Raw genomic sequence first — 13071 nt, forward strand, 5'->3', positions numbered from 1 at the left:
GGGGCCCAGGCACTTGGGCTGTCCTCCACTGCTTTCACAGGCACATCATCAGGGAGCTGGATTGGAAGTGAAGCAGCCAGGCCAGACTTGAACTGGCACCCATATGGGATGCCTGTGTCACAGGTGGTGGCTTTACCCACCATGCCACAATGCCAGCTCCTAACATTTTCCTTTTTGCTGGCTCTGTGCACTGTGAATTCTAGCCACCTCAGCATCCTGGGTTTTCCTTCAATTTAATATATTTATTATTTTTTGAGATAACATGCTTTTAATTTGCACGATAGTCAAAGGCTTATGCTCCACTGAATAAAGAGTTCACCAAATAAAAAGTAAGGGGACCATAGTTGATTTGCAAAACCGGCAGGCGCTACAAACACTTCAGCATCTTTCAGTTCTGATCTCTGCTTCTCCAGCCTAGTGAGATTGCAATGCTCTATCTGCGGCTCTTCCTGCCTGTGTTCCAGAAAATGCTCCCAGGCAGAACAAGGCTATTGTGTGGATCACTTCCTGTGTCTCCCTTCTTTCCGTCACCACAGTCCTGTGTTATTTGTTGTCCACTATTGGAAGATAGTTGTTTCATACATTTTGTTTCATTTTAAAATTGTTTACTAGGAGAGAATTATTATGGTAACAGTTTCTGCATCATGACCAGGAAATTCTTTTCCTTTTATAGTGATACAGTAGAATTTTAAAAATATATTTATTTTATTTATTCAAAAGGCACTGTTAGAGGGATGGAGGGAGGAAGAGAGGGAGAGAGAGAGGGAGAGGGAGAGGGAGAAGGGAGAGAGAGAGAGAGAGAATGAATTGACCTTCCATTTGCTTGTTCACTCCCCAAATGGCCACAATGCCCAGGGTTGGGCCAGAGTGAAGCCAGGGGCCAAGAGCTTCTTCCAGATCTCCCACGTGAATGTGGAGGTCTAAGGACTTGGGCCATATTCTGTTGATTTCCCAGGTGCATTAGTAGGGAGCTAGTTTGGAAGTGGAGCAACTGGGATTCAAACTGGCACCCATATGGGATGCTGGTGTCACAGGCTGCGGCTTTACCCTCTAGGCCACAATGCTGGTCCCTACAATTTTTTTTTCCTAATAAATAGAAATTCCTTATGGGGTGGGCATTGTGGTGCATTGGCCTAAACCAGTGCTTGGGGCTCCTTCCTCCAATATTGGAATACCAGTTGGAGTCCCAGCTACTCTGCTTCTGACCTAGCTTCCTGCTAATGTACCTGAGAAACAGTAGATGATGGCTGAGGTACTTGAGCTCCTGCCAGCCTTGTGGGAGACTTGAATTCCTGACTCCTGACTTCAGTCTGACCCAGCACAGGCTATTGCAGCCATCTGTGGAGTGAACCAGCAGTTGGAACCTCCCTCTGTCTCCCTCTGTCATTTTGCTTTTCATATAAATAAATAAATAAGCAAATCTTTAAAAATATCCTTATATTAAAAGTATCATAAATTACTATTCTACATAGTGCCTAAGCGATAAATCTGGAGTACGAAATATTGATGTTGGTAAACTAAGACACCCATATGGCTTTCTTTGACTATTGACTAATATGTGAGGTTCAGTAACAGGTTGATGAGCTGACACATCCCAGCTTAGCATCTTTGCCCTCTTATTCTGTGGGTTCTGTAAATTGTCACTTGCACAGTGCCAATCACAGGTGTTGGTGGACATTTGGGAAGGCAATGAGGTGCAAGGGGGATTCCATCAATATCTGGAATTCAGACAAAATGAATAACTAAACTTCCTTGGTGCTTATATTCACATAATTAACTCATAAATTATTTCTCTCATAAAGCCAGAGATATCCATCCAGCTGACCAGTATGTGGAAGTCTTTTTTAAAGCCTTCTCTGCTAAAAATGTGTTTCCCATTTGTTGCTGCTGCTGGGTGTGTGTCCTGTGCCTCGGGATGTTGTTGTCTTAGGCAGATTTTCATGACGATCGTACAAGGCCTGAAGTGGGCTACTTGATAAGGAGGAGAGGTTTGTTTTGGCTCACAGTTCTGGAGCCATGAGGCCCAAACAGCGTGACACAGGCTTTGGTGAGGGGCTTCCTTGGCTGTGTCACTGCAAGCTGGGAACGCGCGTGTCTGATAAAGCCACCAGGATTCAGTCACGGGGGCTCCACCCTAGTGAGCTCATCGATACAATTATTTCCAATTATTTTCCTCTAAAAAGCATAGATTGAATTTCTACCTAATAGCTCCTAATATGCCTAATACCTAATATCTCCTAATACCATTATCCTAAGACTTTGGCCTATTACATTTTTGCCTGTGTTTGGAGGGACAAATCATCATGAAACTATAGCCATTGGACCGGATAAAGGCTGAGATTCACTGTTTCAGGCAAAGGTATGTCCTTCCCTCTACTCCTACCATCTCTCTCTTTTCAAGGGTCCCTTACTTGTTTCCCAGAGTAGAGAGGGCTAAGGACAGATTGTCTGAAGCTTTCTCTACTCAAGAGATTCCTGTCCTCGCACCCTCGTGACCCAAGGCCCTTCACGGCCTCTCCTAATATTTAGCTGCGACAGTGGCAGTTTTGTGAACAGAGTCATCTCAGGGTTGAGTGCAGTACTAAGTACTGTGGACTGAGTTTGGAGAGGCTCTGCTTGCCATGGTAGAAATTACAGGTTATGGGGGAGAGTCCTCAGTTCAGACTTATCCAGAAAACACTAGAAAGAAAAATCAGCTGAGTTGTCCCAAGGATCACTTGAAATGTAAGGACACCAAGTGAAATTAATTTTTAACTTGATGCTAGCACAGCTCATACTGCGTGTGGCCGATGATGATAGAGTTCTACTTGTTGTGTATTTGCCATTCAATAAGCTTCCCAGTTTGGCAGGGGCTCTGGCTGAGCGTGGTGAGCCTGTGCCCAGCCTAGTAGTCTGGTGTTGAGTTCAGGTGCTCAAAGACAGATAAGACAAGGTTTGTGAAAATGGTCTGCTAAAATTAACAGGGCTGTGTTTTGATTGAGTGTTGCATTTTTTAAAGAGACATTTATTTGAGAGGTAGAGTTAGAGAGAGAGAGAGAGAGAGCAATAAAGATAGAGACTGACACAGACACAGGTATCTTCTCTCCATTGGTTTACTTCTCAAATGGCCACAATGGCCAGGGCTGGGCTAGGCCTAAACCAGGAGCCTGGAACTCCATCCATGGATACAGTGGCCCAAGCATTTGGGCCATCTTCCACTGCTTTTCCAGGTACATTAGCAGGGAGCTGGTTTAGAAGTGGAGCAGCTGGGACTCGAACAGATGTTCCTATGGGATGCTGGAGTTGCAGGTCATGTCTTAACCCACTGCACCACAATGCCGATTGAGTATTGCATTTAATTGTAATGAGACAAATTGCAACACTAGGAGCCTGATGAGAAAGAGTTTCCTCTCTATTCACAAGTGCAGTGCCAAGCAATATTTAGACATTAGCTGGGCTGGTCTATGCCCTCTGTCTAATGGTGGGATTTTTCGACTCTCAACAGCCCTGGGCCCAGAGCTGGTGTCTCTCACTGATCTAGGAAGCAGATGACAGAGCTTTTGTCTGCAAAGGGGAAGAGGAAGTATTCAGATGCTTCTCCCTCTTGCTTTGCTCAGGGCCAAAATGGTTGCCTGCCGTGACCTGCAATCACAACTCTGTTATCTCACTGGGGACGCTGGGGGACAGTTTCCTCTTCATTCCTCTACAGAGACATGAAAGCAAGCATGCATGATTCCTAGACAGAGGCATTGTGTCGGGACCTTGCAGACTTCACATGCTTTGCACCCTGCTGGCGGATGCACGGGGCCGTCTTTTGTGAGGGTCATGGAGGTGTTGGCATTACTTGTGTGAATGCTGATCGAGCTCAGCGGTGAGAATAAACAATAGCAGTGGGCTGGCGCTGTGGCATAGTGGATAAAGCCGCCGCTTGCAGTGCTGGCATCCCATATGGGCACCGGTTCTAGTCCCGACTGCTCCACTTCCAGTCGAGCTCTCTGCTATAGCCTAGGAAAGCAATAGAAGATACCCAAGTCCTTGGACCTCTGCACCCATGTGGGAGACCCAGAGGAAGCTCCTGGCTCCTAGCTTCAAATCAGCACAGCTCCAGCTGTTGCAGCCATCTGGGGAGTGAACCAGCGGATAGAAGACCCCTCTCTCTCTCTCTCTGCCTCTGCCTCTATCTCTAATTCTATTCTAACTTTTCCTTCCAGATAAATAAATGAATCTTTAAAAACAGCAACACTAGCAGTTACCTCCATCAGGGGATATGTCTGAGGATCACTGTGAACACAAACCAAGTTAAGCGCCTCAGCCAAGAGAAATTTTGGGCAATCAATTGAGTTGAGGACTCTGTGTGTGTGTGTCTATGCATGCATGAGTGTGGGTAGGTAACAAACTCATAGGCAGAGGATGTCAGGGGAACAGGCCTCTAGGGAGAAGGACTGTGGGGACACACCAAAGATTTTGGACTAAATGACCAAAGAGTGGTGGTGCTATGGTCTTAGAGAAATGAGTGAGAGCTGTTTCTAGGGAGATTTAAACATCACACCTCAGGAAGTCTTAGAACTTCCCTCCAGAAATGTCTCATTTTTTCTAAATTCTTATTCCTTCTTTATTTCTAATTTTAATTAGCTTCTTACCGTATTTCACCTTGATAATTGCTGCATGGACACATGTCTCCCTCACCTGCTTAGGGTGCAGGAACCATGATCTGCGTACCACCCGATGCTTTATTTACCTCCTAGAGATACTTAGTAAACATTTGCAGATTATATGAGGAATTTTCAACTCCTTTCTGAGTTTTGTTGACATTGTTGGGAAAATTTGTAATTAGGAAAGAGCATAAACATTTCCATATTCTAAGTGGTTAATAATCATATAATTAAAATGATAACATGGTAAGTGGTGAACATCTTGCATTTCAAAGACTTTTGATACATCCATGTCATCATTGGCATTATAAATCCACATGATTTTAGCATACTAATTGTCCCATAACCTCTGTGTCAAGTGTATTTCGAGTGTAGTTTGGGGATCAGAAACGCTACTTTGTCTAACAGGGCTATGGTCCTCCACATTCTCAGCAGGTGTCAAAGCCCTTAGAAAAGGTAAGTGTTACAAAGAGGCTGAAATTTTGTAGTGTTTAAGATCTTGTTGTTGTTATAAGAGAGAAATAAACAGATGTGCGAGTGTATCTAGAAACCCTACAAAAGGCGAATGTATTCTCCTGTCTGTGTTCAAGTGCTCATTCATGGCTTTCATTAGAGGTAGTGGCTGCTGCTGCTGCTGCTGCTGGTGGTACGACCACCACCCATAGCCTCTGTAGCCTTTGTAAGGTGTGAAGCTCACATACATTATGCAGATTGCACGGCTCCATCCTGGGGGGAGGTAGCTCTGTAGATGCTAAGTGACTATTCACACAGCCTCTGCGGAGTCATTTTCAGTGTCTAAAGCTAACGTTGCACCCAGTGTTCTGAAAGTCATTTGCTCAGCTCAGGGGACACGGTGGTGAGGTGGTTAGGGACATGAGGGCTCACGTCTGCTGCCGTGGATGACAGTGCGCCGCGATGTGGCTGCTCGCGTCGGTTTCCAGGCTGAGCCTTCTGTTCGTGCTTACTGGTAGGTTGGGGGGGGGGGGGTAACCGGGCAGACTACAGTCCTGCCTCACCCTCCCTCCCTATGTCTTCCTTCCTTTGCCTGCCTCCTGCACCCACGGATCTGACTGCTGGGGTGTTGGCATCGCCTGTCCCAGAGTGTTCCCAGGGCTGCGACAAGAGTTGTCTACTCAGCTGGTTGACAAGCTGACTCAGCTTCAATGGATGAGCTCCCCCCACAGCAAAGGTTCTGCAAATATTGACTCTCATATGACCAGATGGCAGAAGTCATCCAAGGGCCAGTGCTCTTGCTGGTTTTATGGTTTGTGTGTGTTTTTTTTCCCACAACCCTTGTAATTCTGTGCTCTGGCTAACCCGGAAACTGGTCAATTAGTCTCCCAAGAATCCCAAATTGAATGAATTAAGATTTAAGACTCCAGGGGCTGGCATTGTGGCGCAGTGGGTTAAGCCACTGCTTGCGATGTTCACGTCCCATATCAGAAGGCTGGTTCCAATCCTGGCTACTCCATTTCCCTCTACTGCACCTGGGAAGCAGCAGGGCAGCATTTGAGTCTCTGTCACTCATGCGAGAGACCTAGATGGAGCTCCTGGCTTTGGCCTGGCCCAGCCCTGGTTGCTGCAGCCATCTGGGAGTGAACCAGTGGGTGGAAGATCTACTCACTCATTCTTTGAAATGAATATATAAATAAACATATATTTTTAAAAAGATGTAAGAGTGGACCTTGCAGAATGTGTGTAGGCGGCATCTGGAATGCAGAACCTTGTCCATCCTTTGTACACTTGGCTTTGGTAATTCTCACGTTTGTCAACCTCATGTAGTAAAACCAAATCCAGCCCCAGATGCTGTCATCCTTACAATTACAGTTCTCGTCATCCTGTGTTCTCATTTTGGTTACGTGGCTCCCACCCCCACTGATCAGGTTGTGAGCTCCTCCTGGGAGGGTTGGTGTCCTGCTTGTCTTTGTCCTTCCAGGGAAAGGTAAGGGATTTACTGGGTGAAAAAATACAATGAGTGTGTGTTCATGAAAGGATGTGTTTGCCAAAGGGAGTCCTTTTAACCTATGTAAATTTTGTTCATTCAGATTGCAAAATTATGTTTTGTTGGTTTGAATGTTAAAGATGTGTTAAAACCATTCACTTGGAGATAATCAGCACATTCTAATAACATGATCTATAATCAAATGATTTACTAATTGGAATTACTATTATAATTTATATTGCATTACATTTCTAATTTCATCAGAAATACTTTAGTATGAGCCTTTTGCTAACTTAGATGTGTTAACCTCTGTTGCTGTGTGAGGTACAGTTTTTAATGGCTGTGAAATTCATCTTGGATGAGCTGATGAATAATAATAAGAAAAAAGACAAAACGAAATAAAGCAGGAACACACAGCGATTCATTGGTTTATAAGAAATGAAACCCAACTAGTAATTACTTGGTGGAGAAACAGATGAATGAAGGCGCCTTAGTCTGTTCAAAGTGCTGTAACAAGATTCTTTAGACTGGGTGGCTTATTAACAATAGGAATTCGTTTCTCACAGCTCCAGAGGGTAGGAAGTTGAAGGTCAAGGTGCTGACAGATTTGGTGCCTGGTGAGGGTGTACTCTTTGGGTCACAGCATCTTTTTCTGTGTCCTCACGTGGCAGAGGGGAGAGCTGGTCTCTGCATCTTCTCTCCAAGGGCATCGATCCCACTCCTGGGGTCCCTGCTCTCTTGACCTACTCACAGCCTGGAGGCCCTGTTCCTGACACTTCCCCTGGGGGTTAGTGTTTCAACACGGTCACTTTGGAGGGAGAGGGGCACAGTCATTCAGACCCTAGCAGAAGCATCTAAAAGATACATAATGAAACATGAATTAACAAAATAATGGGAGGGCATGCGGAAAGGAAATTTTATTAACTGAATTTCAGAGAACAGAGGAAACTTTGAAACTCTACAAAAGAAGCAAAATTTAAGCTGTCCCAAAGGGCGAATGGTGAATGCGAGACAACCATGTTGTGTCTGTTGGTTTTCTAAGTGCTGTGCAATACAATATGACAAACTTGGCTGAGAGCAGCGCAGGGGCATTATTTCACCATTCCCATGGAACGGGAGCCTGGGCACAGCTTGCCTGCTCAGGAGCTTAAGGGCTCCATCATGGGGCTGACTGGGCTGTGTTCCGATCTGCGGCTCAGGACCTCTCCCAGGCTTGTGTTTCTTGGCAGAATTCGGTGCCTCGTGGTTATAGGACTGCAGTCCCCAGGTTCTTGCCACCTGTCAGCTAAGGCCGCCTGCATTCCTTGCCCCATGGCTGTCTCCCAGTTCCTTATGGAACACAGCAGCTTCCTCCCACAAGGCCAGCTGTAGAATCTTCCAGTGCTTCCACTCTTTTTAAAATTATTTATTTATCCACTGGTAAGACAGAATTACAGAGAGAGGGGGGGAGAGACAGAGAAGGGGTGAGGAGGGAGGGAGGGAGAGAGAGCTATCTTCCATTTGCTGTTCATTCCCCAAATGGCTGTGCCCAGGAGCCTAGAACTTCATCCGGGTCTCTCATGTAGGTGGCAGGGACCCAAGTACTTGGGTCATCTTCCACTCAAGCGCATTAGCAGGGAGCTGGATTAGAGACAGAGCAGCCAGGACTTGAAAACTGGTGTGCATATGGGTTGTTGGGATCTAGAAGTGGCTTGGTCCGCTAAACTACAATGCTGACCTCTTCGCGTCCTGTTAAAGGATTCATTTGATTAAGTCAGGCCCACCCAGGAAGATTTCATTTTTTTAAAAAGATTTATTTTATTTATTTGAAAGAGTTTCAGAGAGAGGTAGAGACAGAGAGAGAGGTCTTCCATCTGCTGGTTCACTCCCCAGATAGCTGCATATCTGAGCCAATCCGAAGCCAGGAGCCAGGAGCTTATTCCATGTCTCCCACATGAGTGCAGGGGCCCAAGGACTTGGGCCATCTTCTGCTGCTTTCCCAGGCCATAGCAGAGAGCTGGATTGGAAGAGGAGCAGCCGGGACTAGAACCAGCGCCCATATGGGATGCTGGTACTGCAGGCCAGGGCTTTAACCCGCTTTGCCACAGCACTGACTCCAAAGATTTCATTTTTGGTTCACTTACAGTCAACTAATTGTGGAGCCTCAATGCATCTAAGAAATCTCTTCACCTTTAGAATGCACGTGACATCATCATTGGTGGGATCTCTCCACATCTTTGCCATATTCTTTTGGCTAAAACCAAGTCTCATCCATCCTTATAGGGTTAACATAAGGATGTGGGTCATGGGGGTGGGGGAACCCAGCACCTTAGATTGCTGCCTGTCACCATGACTTCTTTTTACAATGACTCTTTCAACATTTTGCTGTGGTGAGTACACTTACCATAAAATCGCTATACTCTTAGCACAGGTGTAAGTGGCCAATACAGGATTGTCAAGTACAGGGAAAACATTGTGCAACAGATCTCTAGAGTGCACTCATCTTGCTTGGCTGAAACTTTGTTGATTAGTAATGTCCAATGTCCTCCCCTGCCGCCCAGTTCCACCGTGACACTGTTTTAGTCTATGAATGCAACTGTTTTAGATGCTTTTACTAAGGGGAAACTTACTTGTCTGCCTGTAACTGACTTACTTCACTTAGCGTAATGTCAATATGCATATTCCAGAATTTCCTTCTTTTTTTGGAATAAATAGTATTCCATTGTATGTGCAAACAGTGTTTTCTTTTTTAAAGATTCTATTTTAAAGTCAGAGAGAGAAAGAGAGAAAAAAAGAGGGAGAAAGAGAGAGAGAGATCTTCCATCCGTTCATTTACTCTCCAGGTGGTTGCAATGGGCAGAGCTGAGTCACGCCAAAGACAGGACCCAGGAGCTTCATCTGGGTCTTCCATGTGGGTGGCAGGGGCTCAAATACTTGGGCCATCGTCTGTTGCCTTTCTCAGGCTATTAGCAGGGAGCTGGATTGGAGGTGGAGCAGCTGGAACATGAACTGGTGCACATATGGAATGCCGGCGTCACAGGCAATGGCTTAACCCACTATACCACAGCACCAACCCCAACCATGTTTTCTTTATCCAATCATCCACTGATAGATAATTCAGTCTCCACATATTGGCTGTTGTGAATAGTGCAGCAGTGGACATGGAAGTGTGACTACCTCGTGTTTGCAGTTTTCTTGTGGGGTTGCTGGATCAGTGCTAGTTCTAGTTCTACTTTTGAAGAACCTCTGAACTGTTTTCCATGGCGGCCACTCCATTTTCCATACCCACCATGTGTGTTCCAGTTTCCTCACTTTTCCTTTTTAAAAATAGCCGTCCTAGCAGTGTGAGATGATACCACCTTGTGGTTTTGCTTTGCATTTCTCTGATGCTTTATGACAGTGAGCACCTTTTCATATATCTCATGGCCATCTGGATGCCATCTTTGGTGAAATGTCTATTCAAGTCCTTTGACCACTTCTTAATTGGGCTCTTTGTGTGTGTGTGTTTAACTATTCAGTTGTAGGAGTTGTAAGTAATTCCTTTGGTGGGTGGTTGTATGAGCATGTTTTAAGAATGAAAATTTTTTTTCTTAAAGAGATTTTAAAAAGGGCCTTGGGCATTAGATGCCAGGCGAAGGAAAAGAACTTCTCTGTATGTGGAGATTGTATTCATGGACCAGCTGCACATGGTTATTAAGGGAGCGGAAAGGAGCCTAGAGTGAGCTGTAATTAGAGAAACTGTATCATCACTTTGATGTACTGCAAGAACTTCCAGAGCAGTCTCTTGGCTGCTAGTCTTGCCTTCTCCCATCTGCCTCTACTCAAAGTCAAGGTGATCTTTCCAAAAACACGCATCCAATCATGTCCCTCCTCTGCTTAAAATACTTCTGCTGACTAGTAGACAGAACCCCAGATTTCGAGCCTCCTAGAATTGGAGCTGGGAGGCTTCAGCACCATATGTTTCATTCGTGCTCAGCAGCGATGGTGGAAGTGGGAGTCCAGGGAGAGGATGGATGTGAGAGCCACTGGCAGGTGGAATGACCTGGGTGTGGTGAGAGAGACTGTCATAGTCTGTGTTTTGTCCTGCTGTAGCAGAATCCTTCAGACTGGGTCATTTACAAAGGACAGAAATTAATTTATCCCAGTTAGGAAATCTAAGATCCAGGCTCTGCCAATTGGTTAAGGGCTTCCTGCTGCACCCTGGCAGAGGGTGGAAAGGGGTAAACTTTCTCCTACAAGTCCTTTCCATGGTGCCATCCATCCAGGCACGAGGAGGGAATGCTCATCACCCACACACCTCCTGCTAGGCCTCACCTCCCAACATGGCTGATGTACTGAATTTTGAGCACTGCCTGCTGTCGGCTTGGCAGGGCCAGACCAAATGATGCTGCTGGCCTTATATGGCCTGTGGGCTGGTTGTTCCCCACCCCGTGAGTCTAAACTGAGTTTATGGAAGCGGTGCCTTAGTCTCCTGCTTCCTAACAGCTCCTCCAGTCCTCCAACAATGTTCATCTTTCTCGGTGCCACCTGTCTCCCTCTGACCACGCGGCACTCTGGCAGAGCTTATCCTGACTTCTGTATTCATGGGAGGAAGGCCAGGTGATGCTGTGGAACACCGCTCACCCCATCTCAGTAGCTGCACACAATGGGGGTTTGTTTGGCCCTCACGTGAGAGAAGTCTTTTGTGAGTTGTACGTTGTTCCCCCTCCTTGCGACTGTAGGATGTGAAATGGAGAGCTACTGTATTGGTTTCTTGGGGATGCCAAACTGGATGGCGTGAGATTACAAACATTTATTCGCTCATGGTTCTGGAGACAAGAGATCAAGGTGTGGGCAAGGCCTTTCTTTCTCTCTGAAGGCTCTGGGGAAGATTGCTTCCTTGCCCCTGTTAGCTCCCGAGGTTGCCAGCCATCCTCGGCATTCCTTGCTGGCTGAGGCCTCACTCCACCTTCACAGTGCTGTCTTCTCTGTGCCCAACTTACCCGCTTCCTAGGGGGCCTTAGTCACTGAATTAGGGCCCACCCTAATCCAGTGTGACTCCACCTTAACTTGATTACACTGAGTGTACTTCAAAATAAGGGCAGGCACAGGTACTTTTAGGATGTCAGCATATCTTATACGGGGATGCAGGTAGACCCTTCCCACCCTTCAAAGTTGGGACTGAAGAAGAGGGAAATGGAAAAGAACATCATTGCACTCTCCTGAGTCTCACCGAAGTGAAACGTCATTGTTTTGTTCACAGCCCCCTGATCCCAACATAGCTGCAGAGGCTGTTACTAAGTTCAGGGGGTCATACAGGTATTTGGGGAACATTATCGCTCTCTGTTACATCCTTATCAAATTCATTTCCTCTGATCCCAGAGTGCTCTGGGGCATGCGTGAGTTGAGGTAGTCTCTATAGAATGTCAAACATCTATTAAGGAACACCACTAGGCTTCTGCAAAGCTTATTGAAGAAATGACCCTGGAAATTTACTCAAATAAATGAAAATATTTTATATAAACTGTAAAAGTGTCCTATTTTCTTAGGTTCTTTGGTTCATCTTAATCTAAAGATGACAAAAAATAGTGGTTATAGGCTGGATCTATTCCATAGATTTTATGTGTGTGTGTGTGTGTGTGCTTACATACATGTGGCCCATACAATGTGTAAGAAATGTGAACAAACATCTAGTTATCTTTCCCTGAACAGTTGAAAGACCTGACGCTGTCGGGGGGCTAGCATTTTCACAGAAAATCAGTAGGAAGGAAGAGCCAGGTGAGGACTGAGGGCCTGTCACCCCTGCGGTTGGCCACGATCCCCACCATTGCCTATAGGATCGCCAGCGCCGACACCACGGCTGGGCATCACTTCTCATTTGGCTTTGTGCTTTCACCATTGTTTGCTCAGGGTAGAGATTTTTTTCCTTAAATTTTTTCCCATTTTATTTCTTTGACCCTTGTAGCATTCATGCTTATGACCTCAACTTTTAGTAAAGTCTGTTTTTGCTTGTGTGATATCATAAACCTGGGATTAAATATTGCCCAAAAGAATATTGGAACCTGTGACTCTGAGAATGATTCCCATGATAGCCATTTACTATGGTAGTGATTTGAGGTGACAAGGGCCCAGAAATACCAACACTGGGCACAGGTGGATAAATACTTGCAATATTGCATACCCTTGAATGTAATTAGAATAATGCCTGTTGGCCCGTTTTTCAAGTACATCCTTACTGAGATGGCATATTGTATGTTTTCTTCCCCTGTGTAGACCTTTGGAACGATCCAGTGAAGATGTGGATATAATCTTCACACGACTGAAAGAAGTCAAGGCTTTTGAGAAGTTTCACCCGAACCTCCTTCATCAGATTTGTCTATGTGGTTACTACGAGAACCTGGAGAAAGGAATAACATGTAAGAAATGCAACTGCACGGATGTGTTTTCCTGTATGGTTTGTTCTCTTGTGGCCAGGGGCGGATTTATGTGCCAGATGTTTGAGCTTCCACCAAAGGTATCAAATTGACATTTGATTCCATG

The 13071-nt window shown here is 45.6% G+C and overlaps 1 protein-coding gene across 1 annotated transcript in view; it reads left to right on the forward strand.

Annotated features, from left to right (window-relative positions):
• Positions 1–13071, forward strand: part of RAPGEF4 (Rap guanine nucleotide exchange factor 4) — a 328711-nt gene that overhangs the window by 44042 nt on the left and 271598 nt on the right. The window contains exon 2 of the mRNA XM_062187806.1: positions 12805–12947. Coding sequence (XP_062043790.1) covers positions 12805–12947 — 143 coding nt within the window. The remainder of the gene's footprint in view (positions 1–12804; positions 12948–13071) is intronic.

This window comes from Lepus europaeus, chromosome 1 (genome assembly GCF_033115175.1).
Source record: "Lepus europaeus isolate LE1 chromosome 1, mLepTim1.pri, whole genome shotgun sequence".
Taxonomy (NCBI): domain Eukaryota; kingdom Metazoa; phylum Chordata; class Mammalia; order Lagomorpha; family Leporidae; genus Lepus; species Lepus europaeus.